The 20,680-nt window shown below is 38.9% G+C and overlaps 2 protein-coding genes across 2 annotated transcripts; both read left to right on the forward strand.

Annotated features, from left to right (window-relative positions):
* Window positions 1–5,393: 5,393 nt before the first annotated feature.
* Window positions 5,394–15,145, forward strand: LOC133865317 (uncharacterized). The gene is made up of 10 exons (XM_062301704.1): window positions 5,394–10,631; window positions 11,723–11,924; window positions 12,082–12,232; window positions 12,362–12,461; window positions 12,664–12,738; window positions 12,919–13,009; window positions 13,167–13,437; window positions 13,534–13,576; window positions 13,651–13,754; window positions 14,508–15,145. Exons 1-10 carry the CDS (start codon window positions 5,603–5,605, stop codon window positions 14,919–14,921), a joined length of 6,480 nt encoding a protein of 2,159 aa, XP_062157688.1. The 5' UTR covers window positions 5,394–5,602; the 3' UTR covers window positions 14,922–15,145.
* An 827-nt stretch (window positions 15,146–15,972) lies between these two features.
* Window positions 15,973–17,133, forward strand: LOC133866923 (NAD(P)H-quinone oxidoreductase subunit M, chloroplastic). The gene is made up of 2 exons (XM_062303586.1): window positions 15,973–16,505; window positions 16,769–17,133. The coding sequence occupies exons 1-2, from the start codon at window positions 16,050–16,052 to the stop codon at window positions 16,943–16,945; spliced, it is 633 nt and encodes a 210-aa protein (XP_062159570.1). The 5' UTR covers window positions 15,973–16,049; the 3' UTR covers window positions 16,946–17,133.
* Window positions 17,134–20,680: the final 3,547 nt, after the last annotated feature.

Raw genomic sequence — 20,680 nt, forward strand, 5'->3', positions numbered from 1 at the left:
CGTCAGTATTGTGTATCTAATCCTAGCCATGCACACCATACCAGGTGTCTGAACATAATGCCTAATCATTATTCACATTGTACCGGATTATTGTTCACCCATACTAGATGGTCAGCAATCTTGGAGATTTGGGAACCTCCTACACACCAACTAATTCGAATAAGGGGTATAAATAGATGGTAAAAAACAGGCATCACTTAACTCTAATTACAATTACTCACTCTCATAAAGCTCCTTCTGACTTAGCCATTGGAGAAGGTTCCGCCATCCAACCCTTGGCGTGCCTTTGTTGTTTTGCAGGTCCCATATCCGGGCCTTAGAATAACCAATCAGGAGCTGACACATTACCATCTGGAAACTGTACCAACACTAATAATGTTTATATATATTTTTTTACTCCCTCTCCTTACAAGCTGGTTTTTAATGATTAAATTCTATTTAAAATTTGTATCATTTGGTACCAAAGCAGTACTATGTATGTGCAGTGTAAGTCATTGAATATTGATAGATAAGTGGACTTATCACAGAGAAAAAAAGAAAAAAGAAAAAGTTATCATCTGATCATTGTCGATAAAGTAGGCTGCATGATCATGGCAAGACTCGTTGTTTATTATTACGATAGATGTCAAGTGAAGGTACAGTGATGTATGCAGCTGAAGCATCCTAATAAACTAGTAGGCTTGCAACTTGTTCTTACATGACCTGGTCAATTCGATTAGGCATTCGTCGTTCATTTTATTGTTCAACTCTTTAACAACATGAAAAGACCAAAAACCTCTGTCATTTGGTATTCTCTTTAGTTATGAATTGGGCTTCAATGATGGTATGTTACGATTTTAAGTATTCAACATGATTTAAGTAAAATTTTAATCATATGTATATAAATTATTGGCAACCTCTTTTGCAAGCCGATATTCAGTCATAAATTTGATTGGTTTGTATTACTGTACAAGTCTTGGTCATCTCTCAACTAGCTACAATTATTGTTGAAGCACGTTCTCAGTTTGCTTTTTCCTCCAAAGCCACTTTGTTCTAGATTCCTTCCCACTTACCATCAATCTTATTGGATCCGGGTCGTAATTTTTTATTTATCCCTAGCCCACGAATCCTCCTATAATTTCCCAAAAAATATTGAAAGTTGCTAAAAAGTCATCGGTGTCTCCAACCCGACGAAGAAATTGGCTGCCACTCAATAGTGAGGTGTCCTAGTCAACAGGTCTCACTTACCCCCTGGGCCCCCATCGCCACCGACACCCCATGTTCACTAGGGACTATTTATATCTCGTAATCAATGTATCAATGTAATGTAGGCAATTATGCCAAAACTTAAAAAATAAAAAAATAATAATAATAATAATAAAAAATGGTAGTGATGGCATCGAGGGTGGAGATTTATTGCCCCCTTCTACACTCTACACACCCGTACAGAGGGCAATGAGGCCTGGCTCCACCCTCACAATCTTTTGGGGTGGGGGGGTTGGGGGGAGCCACCCACTAAATCTACCCTTGCAAAGGTGCAGGGCTGGAGCCACCCTTATCGCTGGGGCCGGCTTTACTTTTTGGTGAGTGTTGATGGCTGATTTTTTTTACTCTTAAGTCCATGCGTCACAACCTCAGAGTTTTTACCTTTGGTAATTGGTACTCTTCTCTTTTAGAGTTACTTTTTTCAAATATATTTTTGTATCCGGCCTTAATAAAAGAGTAATGTGATATATTACATTTTATCCCAAGATGCTCGTCGATGTGATAGTCTCAACTAACCTTTTAATTTTTATTTTTTTTTAACAATAGTTGATCTGATGTTTAGTTGGGTCCACTACGTGTGAAATAATTATAAAAAAAAAAAAAAAATGTAGTTTATAGCATTATTCAAACAAATATAACATTCTAATTAGCAAAAGTATGCTAGCAAGTCAAAGTATTTGCATAAATTTCCCCCATGCGCAGAATCCATTAGAAATTTTTTTGAAGGCGACAATCCTCCCAGCCAAGAGTTCTTTGAAAACCTTATAAAAAAGTCCCTTTAAGATGTTTGAACTCTAGCAGCAACTAGAGACCATGCCTATTCACAAAAACACCACATAGTGTTTCTTCACTTTCATCAAAGATATGCAATGATCAAGATTGAGTTGATGAGATTTTGATTCGATTATTAAGGTTATCCAAATTATTAAGGTTAACCAATGTACTGTTTTACATTGGTTAAGTTTGATAACAATAAGGTACAAGGATGATTTAGCATACCATCTATGTGCCTAACCAAGAAAATTTTGATGAGATGCACAGGCCATCAACTTTATGTACTCTAAAAGCGCTTCTGAACTATCCTATTTATAAGCAAATTTGGAAACACAATCCAAAATTAGTGTAGCTAAAATAGGGATGATTGTTTCTGATTTTGGGAAGATTTTCCCTTGCTAATCACGCTGGTTGTAACGAGGAAGGTTTTGCATTCCTTGACAAGCACAGCTGGTCTTGCATATCACGCACGCCAGTTGTTCGATCGTTTTCCTTAATGGGCTGGTGCAAGTCTCTTGATTGCTGTTCACTTTCCTTAACACTCACCCTTCAGTTGGAGTGGATACCCAACTTGTGAAGGAGATAAATGAAATTGTGCCAAAGCAAGTGCTTTGGTGAACAAGACCGCTGGTTGCTCACTTGTGGGCACAAGGAATTTCCCAATCATGCCACTATGCAGGGCGGAGCCGGCCTCCACAACTCCGGGGCCAAATTAAAAAAAATAATAATTTAGGGGTAAAATTTATTTATTAATAATTTTTTTTTTTGCAAGAACCCAAGCCCACTAAGCACCTTAGTGGCTCCGTCACTGCCACTATGACACTTTTCTTGAATGAGGTGACAATCAAGTAATGGGCCTTTCAAGCTTACAATCCAATCTTATTGGCCTTGTTTGGTAAAAGAAATAAAATCCTCTCCTCCTCTTCACTTTTTTCAAACACAATCAATTTCAAAACATTATAACTTTATATCACATTAATAATTTTTTATTATTATTTAAATAAAAAAAATTCACTACAATACAATTTTATTTTATTTTATTTTTTTTTTCACTTTTTCCATATAAATTCTTTTTACTTTATATCACATCTATCACTTTCAACTCCCACTCCCAACTCTCACCCCCCTTACCAAACAAGGCCATTGTTTGGAAGGAGAAAAAGGGTTTTCCAAGCTTCAAAATGAAGATAACAATCAATATAGCCACCCCAACAGCCAGAACTATAAAAATACGCAATTAGAGAGGATCCAGTTAGTTATGTGAAATTACAAAAATACTCATACTTATAACTGACCATCTCCTCTCCAATTCCTCTCATAAGAAGAAAGAAGCAGCATCTCTTGAAAGTACATTCATAGCGGAAGCAATCATAATTTTGCCTTGAACCATCCATGGCAAGTCATCATCTTGGTGTTTTGGCTGATTAACTTAATTAAACAGCAATGTGAATTAATTTCTAATTTTTAAGTGGTAATACTTCAACAGGAGGAGGAGGAATATGATGTCTTTCTTTTGACTAGCATTCTATTATTCGTTTCTTGACTGATTCCAAAACCCTTGGAATAGAAACTAATTGCCCTCTTCAAACAATGGCACAAGATGGCAAAAAATATTCGAAGAGGAACGTACCGTTGTTTGAGTTAGATGGCGGCCAACAAATGTGTTTGTGGTATCAATTATCAGATCAACCAAACATAACTTGATCTGACTCACCCTAGTTAAATAGAAAGAAGAAAATAAACCCTCAAACTCTATACAGTTTTACCAAAACTAAAACCGGTTTTATTATTATTATTTTTAATTTATTTTAAAAATATATAACATATATTATAAACGTATCGGTTATCTAGTTATTAACCGCTTTCTTCAATCTTTAAAATCGCTAACTGCAACCAACCAAGGCGGTTATGCGGTTTCAGTTATGCGCTTAGCAGTAAGTGTGTACAAGCATGTGATTATTAACTACCTAATAACTGATAACTGCTTTTGTAGGCAGTTTGAAAAACCGCTAACTATTTAGGACAATGTAGTTAGTGGTTTTAGAGGTAGGCGGATGCGGTTAATATTTATTTTCCTAAAAAAAAAAAAAAAAAAAAAATCACATCTAGATATATGATACTTTCTGCTTAGGCATCCTAAGGGTGCGTTTGTGATTGCAATTTCGTAGATAATAAGTGCGATTTTAAACCAAATCGCAGAACATAAATCGTTTTGGAAATTGCGTTTTTAAAAATTGCGATTTGAAAACGTAGAAAATCTGCTTTTTCAAATCGCAGGTAAGATGGTGCTTTTTTGAAAACGCAGAATTTTAAAGGCTAATTTGCGATTTTAAAGGTTAAACTGTGATTTTGTCAAACGCTTAACTGCGTTCTTAAAAATCATTTTTTTCAAATCGCACTTTTTAAAATCGCAAACCCAAACGGACCCTAAAGCACATATATATAGTTCAGAAGAGAGTTGATATTCATTTTCCTCCTTTAGCTTCTCAATGACAAATATGTCATGTAATCGCATAAGGTCTCATTTCTGAAAATTTATTCAAAGCAGTTTGCTATGACCTTAATGGAAGGTCATGTCGTTGGAGAGCAAAATGTTGAAGCCTTCTAATTATTTTAAAAAAAGGCCCAAAATAATTTAAATAAGCCTTAAAAGAGGCCCAAGGAGGCCCAAAAGGCTTATTACCAAAGAATAGTTATTCGGTGTGGTTATGAGTTTTAATAATCGCTAATGAAACATTATTTTTAAACTGCAAAGTGCTTTAAGCAGAGCGGTTGCGGTTATGAAAATGTGATAACTGCTTAAGGTGGTTGCAGTTATAGGAAATACCCGCTATCCGTAACTACTTGTACACCCCCTACTTAGCGATTAGCAAAAGAATAGAGCTCGAGCAATGACTTTTCACTTAAAATCGGCTCGTTTACAAAATATCATATGTTGGTAAATTAACTAACTAGTTAGTACTTAGTATTTTTATTTTTTTTATTTTTTTTTATAGAATAAAGCTCATTTTGTTAATACTTATTACTTAATAACCTATATACGTAACATAATCATTACTTACAAAATATATATCTATATATATATACACACACACAAACTCATATTTATAAAATTTATTTTTATTAATATATGTACTTGTTTACAAATATTAATCGAGTTGAGTTGAATTTTAAACAAATTTATATTGTTTAATAATTAAACATAATTAAACAAATATATATTATTTAATAAAAGAACCAAGAGCTCGAGTAAAAAATTTACAGGAGCCAAAGCGGCGCATGTTGAGTAGTAGCTTTGTTTACGGCCATAGATAGAAGTATAGGACGAGGAAATAAGTACCAAATGTACCGAGGTGTACAAGGGCGGTTCAGTTAACTGCGCGATATTTCGATCTAGGAATTCCACCACGACACGCAAGCAAACAGGAAAAGGAGGCCGAAAGGGAAGAAGAAAGAAGGGAAGAGAAGGAAGAGAAATAAAACAAAGAAAACAAAGCAAGGAAGAAACTCTCACACAACACAAGGGCAAAGGACTTTGGCACACAACAAGAAGTCAACAGTTGCAGATCCATTCTCCGCTTCCATGGACCTCCCTCGTTTCCTCCCCCACCACCACCACCACTCATCCAGGTACGCTTCTCTCCCCCCCCCTCCTCCTCCTCCTCCTCCTCCTTCCGCTCCTCGCCCTCGCTTCCCTGACAACTCAATTTTTCATAGCCCCCACAACCACCACCTTCCTCAGCCTCAGCCACAGCCACAACATATCCCAACTCTTCCACCTTCCTTCCAATCATCCCTCCCTCCCCATCCTCCTCCACCACCTCCACCACCACAACAACACCACCACCACTACAATCCAACCCAATCCCAGTTCCCTGTCTCCTACGCCCACCCACTTCAGGATTTCGCTCAATCCCACCGAATAGAAGATCGCCCTCGTCACCGATTGCCCGAACCGGACCACTCCCGCCGGGTTGACACTTGGGACCCATCAAGGGTTTTGCCCGATGCCCACCGCCCCGCCGCCAGACCTTACCACCCGCCTCTTGATTTCGATCTCGATCGAATCGATGGGCATCAGCATCAGCGCCTGTTTGATCGGCCGGTCAGTAAGTTTAGGCACGATTCACAGGGTACTTCTAGGGTTAGAGTGGAATTCAGTGGTGGGTTTGATCCAAAACAAAAAGATGACAACTTGGTTTGGGGTCACGGCGATGAGAATTATCATCGCCGTGGTAATTTTCTATCTGATTCCGATTCCGTACGTCGGGATTTTTTTGGGTTTGTGTCTACCTCTAGGGATGTTGAATCGAAGTTGGTTGGTTATGATCACCGACATGGCTCGGTGCGTGATAATGAGGCATATAGGAGTTTTAGAATTGGTGGAGGCCATGATGGACAGGCCTCGAGAGACATAGGTGATCTGTTGTATGAAATGGGAAGCAATGAGACTGGTGATTGTGATGGGGTTCGGATTGGTTCCGCCAAGCGCGAGTATTATGGTTTGGAAGTGGGGAGATATGATCATAATAGAGGGAACAGAGAGGGTAGTCATGAATATAATCGCACTCCACGGAAACAAGTACAGAAGAAGAGTGCTTTTCTGAGAATTCAGATGGCCAAACCTAATAACAGGAATAGAGAGAGTGAGCAGTTACATTATTCTGGTTATTTTGATAAAGGCAACTTTGGTTCTTTCAGGGGTAAAGATCAATCCGTATATCTGGATCATGGGATGGAAGAAGAGGAAGAGGATGAGAGAGAGGGGAGCCCGGTAGAGCTTGATGTTTCTTTTAAATCTAACTCACTGGTGGCCAAGGCGATTGTGGTACCTTCTGGTTCAGCCGTTGTTTCTGATATGAATTTGATTCCTAGGAATGAGAAAATTAGGAAAGTATCTGATGGTGATTGTTCAAATTCCCAACTGAATAAACTCAGTGAGGGTACTGTAAATTTGGATAGCTCCACTTGGGTTGCTAATAAGGCATCCAATTCTGAAAAGGACTTGAAACATCAGGAAGAGAAAGTAATGACTTCTGATTTTGGGAATGTTTGTGATGGTAGTTCTCAGTCTTGTTCCCGTAGGACCAGTGTGTCAGTAGGAAACAGTAAAGTTGAAAGGTCTCCTAAGGTTTTGGTTTCGGATAAAGATGGTACTAATGTTGGTTCTGGCAAAACAACAGCTCCTAAGTTTGTGAAGAAGAAGAAAATTGTGAAGAAAGTAGTGAAGAAAGTCATGAACCCGCAATCTCGTTTGTCAAGTACACAGCAAACAAAAAAGTGCGATGAAACTGCAAAAGCAGATTGCTCCACTCATAGTCCACCTGCTGCCCCCAACTCTGGGAAGGGTGTACCACTTTTAGAACAGATAGTCACTTCTGATGGCATGACTTCAAGGCACAATGTTGCGTTGAAGCCTTGTTTAGATAAGGTAAATGGGTTGCCTGAAAATGACATAGCAGATAGATCTCCAGTAACTGCAGTATCACATGATTGTGGAATTAATGTTGAATCTGGTAGAGTATGTGTGACTAAGATCAAGAGAAATTGGAAGAATTCAACTTCTGTTTTGGGTTCTTTAAGTTGTGAAGAAAATAGAATCAATGAGAGTCCTGTAAATGCGGATAATTCAGTCCATAGCTTGCATAGCATCTCAAATTCTGACAATGATTTTAAACCTCGAAATGAAATTACTTTTTATGAGATTGGTCATGTGAAAGATGTCAGCAAACAGTTAAATCATAATGTACTCTCGATATCACTTGAGAATGAAGCAGAAAAAGAAGCCACAGAGACCGTGCTTTCTTTAGAAGATAATGTTAATTCTCGCTTGTTAAGTTCAGAGGAAACCAAAATTCATGAGGATATTTCAAATACATATAGTTCACCCCATGATGCAAACAACAAATTGGGTTTTGAAAATTGTACAGATAAGTCACAAGAGAATATTACTGCTTCTGACATTGGCATCATGGACACCATTAAAAAACAGCCTTGTATAGATCAGTTCTCTACATCACTTGAGAATAGTATTCCGGAAGGAATTCACCCAGCACTGATAGGAAGCAGTGCAATTGTCAGTTTGTCAAGTTCAGAGAAAACCAAAATTCAGAAGGATCTTGTTTATGCCGAATGCTCCAACCATGGCAGAGATACCTGGAATTCTGACAATGGTTGTTGTTCTAGTTTGGAAGAAAAATATACTGTGTGCAACAGTGGGACCATTAATTATACTGGCAAGCATCCATCTACAGGTAGGGTCGCTATATCGCTTGAGAATTATGCAAAAGAAAGATATCCAAATGATATGGTTACAGTCGGAGCTAGTGAGGGTAACACGCATAAGATTAAGAAGAGGAGAAAAAGGAGGACTCAGTTAGATTTCTCAAATTCAACGAACATACATACAGATCCTGTAAATGATGTAGTTAGCCCTGCAAATGCTTTGGATGCAACCTTAGGCTTTTCTTTAAAGGATCTAAGTCCTGCAGAAGCCCCAGTTTCTGGGGTTGGAAGTTTGGATATTGGCTTACTACCTGGTACGGATGGTATCAGTGTGCTGCATGCAAACAGTTTGGCAGATGGGTTTTCTGAGGTTAAGCTTACAATGAACAGTGATGTTAATAGTTATCTTGATGGGAATTCGCCCAGATATAAAAAGAACAGAGAAGTTTCTGCTACTGATTCGCCATCGTCTAGGCCAACTGTATCTGAGACCAATGAGAGACCCACAGACACCTCCATTTCTTGTGCAGAAGTATCCTTAACTAAAAATGATGATCAAACGCAACCAGAAGAAGTTGCAGTGTCTAGCATACATAATTTGCCTTGTCCACATGGGATCACTGTGTTGCTTGATAATACTTTGGGGGCAAGATCTTCTGAGGCTGTGGGTGAAACCAGGGATGTCTATACAGATGATGGTTTGAAACTTCTGCAACTAGGTGTTGAATCTTTTTCAAATGCTGAGGATCCAAATGCACAGTCTCCTTGTCCATCAGGTTTGGGAAGTGAGCAGAAAGAAAATAGTACTCCGCTTATGGTTGTTGATATTAATCAAAATGACACTATGGATATAGAAACTAGTGATGGAGAAAAAATGGATGCACAAGCTGCAGAAGATCAAGTTTTAATTCATGGTGAGACTCCTCTGCACAAAATTACATCAGAGCCTCTGTTCCCAGACTTGGATCAAAGATTTTCCAGTACAGATATTGAATCAGATTATGTTCTTGTGAAGGATGATTTGCCTTCAGTCTCAAACAATCCGTCCTTCTCTGATGATGGTGCTGGGTTTTCTTCTCCTAACACCAATGATGAAGTTATGGAATCTATGTCTAGAACACTTCTGGGTGTGGGTTCTCCAGAAACCTTGTCCGAAGTCCCAAGCATAATCATGTTGAATGGCAAAGCATCACCCAGCCAAATTTCCAATGATAAGGTTTGTGGGGATGACCAAAAGCTAAATCAGAAGTTTGTTGAAGATGGTTCTGGTGTATGTGCGCATACTCCATTTCCACAGTATACCAAGCGAGATCGTGCAACTGAAAGTGACCACTCAGTCATGGGGAAGACGGTACTGTTGCCATCACAAGATTCCAAAATTACATCTTGCAGACCAAATCTCATGAGTGCAGAATTAATAGTGAAGAGGAGACAGACGGGTCCTTCCATTCCTAGGGCTTTTCCAAGTCGTTCATCTTTTGTTTTGACAAATTCAAATAAGACAGGCTCTTCTGCCCGTATTGCAAAGCCCCGAACTTGGCATCGAACTGGCCCTGCTCCTCCTCTGCCCGTTAATAAGCCTTTCACAAATAACATTCCTCCCAAAAGGCAGTTGGTGGAAAATAACATGAAGTATCAGAGTACGTCTTACATTCGTAAAGGCAACAGTCTTGTAAGAAATCCTGCTCCAGCTGCTGCTCAACAACACAGCTCTCATGGTTTGAGTTCATCTGTTTATCGGGGGCACTCTTCAGGCACAGATGAATCGAAGAAGAGCACAGGCTTTGACAGTAGGGCTGATGTTACTGATCCACAGAATCTTTTGAGATTAGGAATGCATACTCCCCTTGAGAGGCCCAGGACACCCCCATTACCCAGTGGCACCAAAATATCTACTGGAACTGATATCTCTTCAGGGGATAATACATCTTCCCCATTGGCAGAGAGTCCCTTTAGTGGTTGCTGTGAAACTACATCAGATCCTATGAAATTTACAGAATTTAACAATGTGCCAGAGAGTGCTGAAGATCCTCTGAAGATTTCTGAAAATCTAAGTGGTACATCAAACAATTTGGAAAGCAAAGCTGAACTAAGTGATGGGAATGCGGCATCAATTAACATGAAGAGGATAATATACATAAAGCGCAAATCAAATCAGCTGGTTGCAACTTCAAACCCTTGTGATCTGTCTGTACACAATGGCAATAACATTCAAGCAACCTCTGACGGCTACTATAAGAGAAGAAAAAATCAGCTTATCAGGGCTTCATTGGAAAATCAGATAAAAAAGTCAGTTTCCATGCCTGATGATCTTTTAAACTCGGGGGGCCAACGGGTTCCTAAGGTTGTTTCCAGCAGAAAATTTAGTAAGAGAAGATTACATAAGGGTATGTTTGAAGAACTTATTCATCAGATGTTGTCTATTTTATCCTTATAAACAGCAATGTTCTAAACCAACCACTTAGTCTGTTTACACCCACACACGGGCACATATATCCGAAGTTAATTTTTGGCTGTAGAGGATCATTCACGTAGAGTTAATGTTTTTAATTGCTGGATGAAATTGTAGATAAAATTCTGAAATATATTTTGTGAGTGAAGAACAGAGTTGTTTTGTTCAATCATATATTCTAACTCGTGTTAATCTGTTAAGCACTGAAGTGTATGTTTTCCTCCCTCCATATTGCCCTATTCCTCTCATATGTGAAGCGAGCAGTTGGAGTTTTGTTTGGTATTAGCCATCTCTTCTAATTAACTTGTTAATTCAGCTAAACAAATCTATGTCGTGCTGAGCAATTCATTTTATGAAATTTATCATCCTAGATGAAGAGATAAATCTTTTTATAAAAAGTGGGAGATAAATCTTTTATACATATCATGTCTTATATATTCTTGTATTATCTATTGTATGGACTTATTTTTGTTCCGGAATGCCATTTTTATTATCTATTTAAAATGACCAGTGCCAAATGTTTGCTCTTTTTACATCATTTAGTTCACTCCAAATATCTTATTTTTGTTTGAAGGTTTTATTTTTTGGTAAGTAATCCAATCTAAGTGCAGAAGGGGGCAATCCAAGTATTCGAGAAGTATACAAGGGAAACACCCAATTAAGAAAAAGCATACTATTTTTGTTTTTGTTTAAATGTTTGCCAAATGTTTATCATCTTATTTTTATATCGACCATTTATTATCCATTAACTCCAGATTTTACTAATAAAAAAGTCTATTAAATCCAGATATCATTTCTTTATTGGTGTCAAATTCGGTACAATTGTTATTCGAAGCTGTAGTTTTGTATGGTGGTACTCTTTTTTGCAAGTTCCCTACATGTTACTCATGGCCACCAGTCCTAAGTGTGTTAAATTTTTAACTTGCTACCAAAGGAGGAATTTGGAAATATTGGTGCAGTAAGATTAGTTTGTCTTTTGCACGATCAGTTGTTTCAGAGAAGCTCAAGTTCGATTTTCATTTGCAGTTGTAGCAAAGACATGTAAACCTGTAAAATCCTCTCTGGTGTGGACGCTTTGTGGCATGCAGTCCTTGAAAAATGATTGTGATACTTCGGATCATCAGCAGGTCCTGCCGTACCGATTTCCATGGAAAAGAGCAACATACGGGAGAAGCTTCATGCATAATCAAATTTCCAGTTCCAATAATAGTTCTTTATCTATGATCAGGTACGTTATTCTTATCAAAAAAGAAAGAAAGATAAGGTACATTAACATGTGGTACTGTTTTTTTCTTAATATTTATATCTGGTTCCAGTTTTTTCTGTTCTTTTTTTTTTTTCAAGCCTGTTTATGTTTTCCTAAGCAAATATATGACTTCTTTCAGTCGGAAATTGCTTCTGTTGAGACAAAGGGACACTGTCTATACAAGATCAATCAATGGATTTTCACTCCGAAAATTCAAGGTTTTAAGTGTTGGGGGGTCTAGTCTTAAATGGTCAAAATCCATTGAAAAGAACTCAAAGAAAGCTAATGAGGTTAGTTTGGCTGCAGTCCATGCAGACAGAATTAAGTTTCCCTATGAAGTTCTCGTAAGTAATGGTTGATTTCCATGCAAAAGAGCTTTCTGCTGTTTTCTTAATTATCTTTTTATGTCTTTTCTATAGGAAGCTACACTAGCAGTTGCTGCAGTTGAGAAAAAGAAAAGAGAACAGAATGGTGCTGCATGCGGTAGTTCTCAGACAAAGAATAGAAATCATTCTTCGCGTAAGTCTCTTCATAGTATAGACTTGGCCTACATAGGCCATTTATTAATCCTGGTGTGCAGATGCATTTACGGTTTTTGAAATGTATGATGTATTTGTTGTATTGGATATGATCATTATGTTATTTTAGGATGGAAAATTTAAATGATTATTCATCATTATGTGTAATTAATTGGCATTTGGTGTATCCAATGATTTTGTAGGAGATCGTATATTCCGCGTTGGCTCAGTTCGCTACAAGATGGATTCTACAAAGCGGACACTTCAGAGGATTTCAGGTGGCCTATTCTTGATTTCTTTGGTGATGATAACCTTTGGTTTAAGTTTTCTATTTTGTATTTTTTTTTTTTTAAATCTTTTTTTCTCTTACAAATTCACTGTGTTATTTCTTCTATTGCAAGCTGTCATGTTTTAGTCACTAAATTACTCTTTCCAATTTTTACTTGTGTTTTTTGTAGATGATGAATCAACATGCTCTACTTCGCCTCAACCGGAAAAGGATGCCAAGAAATCTTACATTCCAAGGAGATTAGTGATTGGCAATGATGAGTATGTTGCCGCCTTTTTTTTTTGCCTTAGATATATAGATTACTGCAAGTAAATGTGAATGTCCACAACTAATGTTGTAGGCACAAAAAAATGTCAATTGTAGTGTCTTATCTTGAATTCATTTGTGATTGGGACAAATATGTTTCAACGTTGGCAGATATGTTCGGATTGGCAACGGAAACCAGCTTATTAGAGATCCAAAGAAACGAACTCGCATTTTGGCAAGTGAGAAAGTTAGATGGAGTTTGCATACTGCCAGACTTAGGTTGGCTAAAAAACGGACATACTGTCAGTTTTTTACGAGATTTGGGAAATGCAATAAAGATGATGGGAAATGTCCCTACATCCATGATCCTTCCAAGATTGCTGTCTGCACAAAGTTTCTGAATGGTTTATGTTTCAATCCCAACTGCAAATTGACTCATAAGGTTAATCACATATTCAGTTAATGAACTTGATGTGGTCTAACACAATAGTTCTATACTTGTTTGTTGACAGTATATCTTGATGTATTTCTCATGCAGGTCATTCCAGAAAGAATGCCGGATTGTTCTTACTTTTTGCAAGGTGCTTTTTGGCTCAAGTGAGCTTTTGTCCAAAGTATTTGAAGGCGTGCTGAATTCTGACTGATTTCCTTGCAGGTTTATGCACCAACAGAAATTGTCCTTATAGACATGTAAACGTGAATCCAAAGGCCTCTACTTGTGAAGGATTTCTAAGGGGCTATTGCGCCAATGGCAACGAGGTATCACCTTATCGCGTAACTCTTTATTCTTTTTGGTTATCTAGAGTGATTTTATTTTTCCCCTTTTTTTTTTGATAAGTAAGAGATTTTTTATTAAAAAAGAGTAAGGCGCCCCTAGGTATACAGGAAGTATACAAATGAACAACCCCGTCAGCTCACGAAACAGAACCCAATAAGACCTACAAGGAACTAAACACCCAACAACACCCAAAACCCTCATGAAACCCAAATCCCAAATACAGTAAAATCCCCCAACAGAACCCATATGAATGTTGAACTTTCATGCTTACTTAAAATGGTTTCACTTAAAGGATCAAGAACATTCATTTAGACATACCATATGATAAAACCTTCTTAAACCAGATCTTTTATTGCTGCCAAGGTCAGGTTATAAATCTAAAATTTCAATGATTTGGTAGAATCATGCTGTATCTGGTCCAAGCTGACTCCAGCCAATTGAGCTCTTAGGGATGAGCCATATACTTTTCTTTATGACCTTGCTCATAGTTTTTATTTTGGCATGACCTAATCTACAGCACCACCTTCCCTTAGATGTTTATTCTGGGATGCTGTATAATGCTTCATTTACCCTCTTATTAGTCTTGTCACCACAGTGAATTCTTAGATTTCTGTTTAGTGCTTGATAACCCCCCCCCCCCCCCTCTCTCTCTCTCTCTCTCTCTCTCTCTACATGCACACAACCCCACACTAACTTTCAAATAAGTAAAATGGAATATATCGCTGCTCTCACAGTGTCGGAAGAAGCACAGTTATGTCTGCCCCATTTTTAAAGCAACAGGAACCTGTCCTCAAGGGTCCAAGTGCAAGCTTCATCACCCAAAAAGCCGAAGTAAGGGAAAGAAAAGGAAACGATCGGGAGAACAGAAGAATGCTCGAGGCCGTTATTTCGGTTCTATTCATATCAATGTTTCTGAGCCTCGAACAGCAGTACAAGAAAAACACACTACACAAAACAATGATGAGATTTTCTTGGAAGGAAAATCTGCTGATTACATCAACCTTGATGTTAGTGATGAAGAAGTTGGTGAAAGTAATGACCGAACAAGGGAGCAAACATTTTGTGACAGTGATCCGTTGGATGAACAATTGGATGATCTTGATGAGCTAATAAAACCAGTTCGTATAATGATCAATTTGACGACTTAATTATCTTCAGAGTTGATAGCCAAAGTGAAAGCTTACAACGTATACTGTGGGGGAATGCAATGTATTGGTAAACGAGGTATAGCAGGTTTTTTTTTTTTTTTTTCTTTGTATTTGTTCGTTTTTTTCTGCCATTGCAGAATCATTTTGTATGCCTCTAGTGTATGTGTATTCTTTGTACGTTTACAAAGCATTATAATAGTAAAATGAATTGAGAATTATACCTATGGTGTCTCGTTTCATTGTTGGTTTGTTATGATTTTGACGCCAATGTTCTTTTTAGCCTCAATTGCTTCACGGCCACGCTGATGATATATATATATATATCAGAGAGAGAGAGAGAGAGAGAGAGAGAGAGAGTCCCAAGCTAATGGGGTCTCATCGAGCCGAACGGGGAAAAAAGAAAGAAAGAAAAGAACTAACAAAGAAAATTGTTCTCTCTTTGGTTGTGCTTATGGGCCCTCAGACTCAAGGTATTACTCAGGAAAGTTGCCGTGAAAGTATTCATTGGATCGGGATGAAAATTCTCAAATTACGGAATTTAGGTCATTTTTAGGCATCAAAACGTTTGTAAAATGATACATATTAAAAATGTGGCATATTAATCAAGTATATTTTCATCAGGTTCTTGCTCTATATGTCATAAAAAAGTTTTAAGTCAAAAATTATCTTTTAATTTTATGAAGAAAAAGCGTAACATGCCTCCATTTTGAAATGTGACATTTTTCAAGCATTTCGATGCTTAAAAATGACTTTAAATTCTGTAATTTGAGAATCTACAATTTTTTAAAATTGTAGGGCATCCTAATTTGTATTGCAATCAAAGTGCATATAATCAACGGCAGAGATGCTTGACGCAAACTCATTGAATGCACATGCCAACACCGGAGCAGTCCATTTGATGGCAGCCAAATTTTTTTTCTTTGTACCTACCTTGGCCACAAACTCACTCCCACTCCAATAAAAAACAAGGTATCTTACTATCTTATCCACAAAATAAATGGACCTAAACCTATTGGCACAAAGACAATTTCTCAAAAGTGTGGCTACTGGAAAGCAAATAACAAGGAAAACTAGAAAGAAAACGACTAAGAAATTTGTACACCAGAAGCGATAATACAACATTCAGTCATGGCAGCAATTTCCTCTTACATGGCTTGTACAAAATTCTCCATGTTGGGTTGGATTGGAGCGAGAAGAGAAGTGAGAAACAGGAGGGCATTCTCCATCTCAGCTCAGCAGCAAGCTGAAGTCAAAGATCAACCAGAAGAAGTGAAGGTACAGCAAGAAAAAGAACAACAGCAGGAGAAAACGAAGCCACAAGGAACACAACCTAGGCCTGTGGAACCACAAGTGAACGTAAAGAGCAAGAATATGAGCAGAGAATATGGCGGGCAGTGGCTGTGCAGTGTCACAAGGCACGTTAGGATTCACGCAGCCTACATTGATCCTGAAACCTGGGAGTTCGATCAAACTCAGATGGACAAGCTTACTCTTCTTCTTGATCCCTCAAATGAGTTTCTCTGGACTCCCGAGACTTGCAATAAGGTTTACTCTTACTTCCAAGAGCTTGTGGATCACTACGAGGTACGTAATTAAATGTCAATCTCTCGAACCCTGCTGATCGCAGCCATCAATTATATATCATGCCCTTCTAGTCCACACAGTTGCAACTGACGATCATTGCTTAGCCAGAGTTTTACATTTGCCTGTGCCTTCTTATAAACTGCTGTTTTAATTTACCAAAACACAAGTTTTGAAACCGCAGATTCAAACGGGCCTAAAATCCTGATTAGGGTTGCAAATGTTAAAACATTGAGTAAATGATTAAATTTATTTATTTCTATCAGGGTGCCCCTCTGACCGAGTACACGCTTCGCCTAATTGGTTCGGACATAGAGCACTACATAAGGAAGCTGCTCTATGATGGGGAAATCAAATACAACATGAACGCAAACGTCCTCAACTTCAGCATGGGGAAGCCACGCATTCTGTTTAACGAAGGCCAACCTTCAGATGCACAATGATTACATTTTAATTAGCAAAATGGCTGGGGAAAACTTGAGCCATGCAGTCTCTTACGTTTGTGACAAGATATCATTAAAAAACTAGCATTCCTCACAACATCCATTTTGAAAATTATACAAAGCCCATGATAATCTCAGTGTACAACATAAATATATTGGAAATCTTTGTTTCATGTGCCGTCAACAAATAGTGAGTAATGTTATTCTTCATACCCATTTTACTCCGGCTGAACGTGTTCTAAGCGGCTTCTTATATCAGCTATGGTTAACAAAAAAAAAAAAAAAAAACACTTAAAATACGCTACGTCAGTCCGTGTGATAAATAGATGTGAAGAATAACATTACTCAAAAATATATAATAGCCTATTTGATAATGTCTTTTTCGATATAAAAAATAGGTAATTCTATCTGTTGATGATATTTTTGAACCGGTGACGTGGCATGATCAGAGGCGTCCTTTCTTCCCTGTGCCGGCCTGCAAAACAGGAAAGATCCGCCAGGGGTTGGCCCGCGGAGCCTCCTCCGACGATCAAGTCAGTCCAGTATTTATGTGAAGAGGGAAGACAGAGAGAGAGCTCTCAGAATGATGAAAATTACCCTTTTTATACCCCTATGTGCTATATGTCTCTTTTACCCCTGTCAAGCGCAGGGCTCCATGTAGACGTTTTATATCTTCTCTGACTTGATTTGACTGGCCGACTGGCCTAATAAATATTAAAGGCTGCTCATGACCGAAGCTCAAGATCCAAAGACCAAACCGAAGTCCGAAGTCCGGGATTCCAATATAAAGGCAAATCTGGCCCCACATTGATAGGGGACGAATATTCCCTAACAATTACCCCTCAATTCTCCTATCTTTTCTCCTATCTTTGGTGTAAAGGTACGGAGAATTTACCTAATGAAATCTCTGTTATTTGACTGGCTCATTGACCACTCCTCATCCAACTTGCATAATGCCCTCCTTTAATCCCATGAAAACTTGAGCGTTTCTTTGACTGCCGTTCCACGCGGCTCCAAGCCATTTATGGCAAGTAATCAGGAATTTATTTTCATCATAAATTCACCATTAGTTAGGCTCACCTAACACCCCGTAAATCATGTGTGCATTGATTGTCATTATCTTCCTATTTACTCGTCACTTCCTTTGCAAGAAGGTCATTGGTCTCCAGATTGCTCATTTGAGTAGATCCTCCTTTCTTTTTATCCCTTTTCCGGAGATTGGACTTTCCAGATCTTCTTGCAATGCCCTTCATTCCTGGCGCGGTCCTCATGACCGAACATATTTACAAATTCATCATGGATGGCCCTAGAGTATTTACTCTTCGCGGCGGTTCTTCTGAATGTGCGATCTCCGGCTTTAGACACACAAGGGTGTGTGATCCCCGGCTTTACGCCAACCTGTTCCTGTCCAGCCTATAGGAACTGTGCAGCACCCAAATTTTGCCCCAACGGGTCGTGGGAGCCCAGCTGTTCAAGCCACGCTTGGAATTTGCGCAGATGATCCTTTCAAGATTTTTCAGGCAATTCCTCTTTGCTGTGTTAGGATTACTTGTAATCAAATGACTACCCTGTATAGCATCCTTTCCGGGTCGTCTACTTTCTTCGTTTTCATGTACGTGTGTACTTTAAGTAAATCTAATAAAATATTCTTTTTGTCGAAAGTTACGCCCTTATGACGTGAATTCCAAATTAATCTCTAATAATTTCCTCGGATTACCACCGAAATGGATGTCTCATAAATCGTAAAATTACGCCCGCACAACATCATGCCAAGCATTAGCATTATGCTTCCCCGGACAATGATTCCGATGGCATTTTAACATATCCACCGTTCCCAATAGTCGGAAACCTTTCGTCGGACCATTAATTTCTTTTGGTGGATGGATGCCCGTTAACCGGCACGCCTGAAGTTCGGGGACTGCTAGAGGCGCAGTTGCCCTTTCCATTTCTTCAAAGAAGAGGTAATCACCCCAATTTCCCTATTCGACTTCTGGGTCGTTAGACTGGAAATTTCTCGTCCTTGATATAACCCCAAGCATAGATAGCTCCCGATGACGGACGAGCTGCCATAATTAATTCTGTCTTTAATATCGGCAAATTAACTAGTGTCATCTCTTGCTGTCATCACCCCCCCTGTCCAAGATACCGGACATTTCTCATCACCCCCTTGGTCCTCTACCAGGAGGGGAGATCCTTTGTCCAAAATTGGACTTTTCTCATCACCCCCTCTGGTCCTCTACCAGGAGGGGAGATCCTTTGTCCGAGATCGGACTTTCCTCCTCACCCCCCTGGTCCTCTACGAAGAGGGGTGGTCCATTGTCCGAGATCGGACTTTTTTTTTTTTTTTTTTGTCACCCCCCTGTCCTCTACCGAGAGGGGTGGTCCATTGTCCAAGATCGGACTTTTTACGAGGTTATTACTCCTCTCCCGATTTTTTAACGAGGTTATTACTCCTCTCCCTTTAATCTAGTCCGGAAGTTATCGAAAATGTCATCAGAAATGTTAACGGGATTTTATGTATTAAACATTCGATAACCAATCCTCCAAGCTCTTACCCCCCCAAAGCACTCCGGTCTGAGGATAGTCAGCCGGAGTGATTTGTCCTGGGAGCACAGAGTCTATGAAAATGAATCAAGGCCGAAAAGCCAAATGTCGAATTTCTTGTTCGGTGTCCTGATTTTCTCAAGGCCTTATCCTCGTCTTCTTCTCTGTTTTTAACGAGGTCACCTCCTCGGGTTCGTTGTTTTTTCCCGAGGCCCTTATTCCTCTCTTGATTTTTTACCGAGGTTATGCTCCTCAATGTGATTTTTTACCGAGGTTATGCTCCTCATTGTCTTCATTGTGATTTTTTACCGAGGTTATGCTCCTCATTGTCTTCAATCCCTCTGCCCGGAGGCAGGGGTCCACCCGTTGCTCCCCTCGAGGGGGCGGGCTCCCTTTAATCCCTCTGCCCGGAGGCAGGGGTCCACCTGTTACTCCCCTCGAGGGGGCGGGATCCCTTCAATCCCTCTGCCCGGAGGCAGGGGTCCACCCGTTACTCCCCTCGAGGGGGCGGGCTCCCTTCAATCCGTTTGCATAATAAGAACAAAAGCTCCTGCAAAAGTGCTGTAGAAAGAGATCAATAAATCCAACGGGAGACTATCAAGATGGGATCAATTCCCGTCTCTGTATCATGAGTTCCAATATTTGTCAAGAGTCAGCAAATACAAACGTGTATATCTAGCATTTACTCTTAAAATCATGAGATTATCAAAGGCCTCATAAATTATGCCTCCTAGGGGCACAATAGCTAATTAATTATTAGTCTTCGTTTTCCACCGGAGAGACCTTCCCAGGTCTGACACTCCGAAATTTATATATATATATATATATATATATATATATATATATATATATATATATATATATATATATATATATATATTCATATATTCCTGCCATCAATATTTAATATCCAGAATTTGATAAAATAGAATAAAAAGAGAAAAGGGAACTTATCTCAGCCCCTCCGGTCTTTGAAGAGCGTGCAAAGTCTCCCCTGCATTTGGATCTTTAAGACTGAACTTTGATAGGCCGCCCTCTTACCACAAAAGGTGTCCGGGGTGATGTGCGACCTCATAACTAATTTTTTTTATTTTTTTTATTTTTTTTATTTTTTTTATTTTTTTTTTTAGGCTATCCTGTGGATCCCGTACCTATCGAGAGTTCGGGTTCTCGCCAACCCTTCATCATCTC

The sequence above is a fragment of the Alnus glutinosa genome, chromosome 4 (genome assembly GCF_958979055.1).
Source record: "Alnus glutinosa chromosome 4, dhAlnGlut1.1, whole genome shotgun sequence".
NCBI lineage: Eukaryota > Viridiplantae > Streptophyta > Magnoliopsida > Fagales > Betulaceae > Alnus > Alnus glutinosa.

What these genes read in the sequence shown, in the direction of transcription:
- LOC133866923 (XM_062303586.1), top strand. Translation starts at nt 16,050, where the DNA reads ATGGCAGCAATTTCCTCTTACATGGCTTGTACAAAATTCTCCATGTTG. An exon ending in AGCTTGTGGATCACTACGAG is followed by an intron (nt 16,506 to 16,768) that starts GTACGTAATTAA and finishes TATTTCTATCAG; the next exon opens with GGTGCCCCTCTGACCGAGTA.
- LOC133865317 (XM_062301704.1), top strand. Translation starts at nt 5,603, where the DNA reads ATGGACCTCCCTCGTTTCCTCCCCCACCACCACCACCACTCATCCAGG. An exon ending in ACTGCAAATTGACTCATAAG is followed by an intron (nt 13,438 to 13,533) that starts GTTAATCACATA and finishes TTTCTCATGCAG; the next exon opens with GTCATTCCAGAAAGAATGCC. An exon ending in TTGTTCTTACTTTTTGCAAG is followed by an intron (nt 13,577 to 13,650) that starts GTGCTTTTTGGC and finishes ATTTCCTTGCAG; the next exon opens with GTTTATGCACCAACAGAAAT.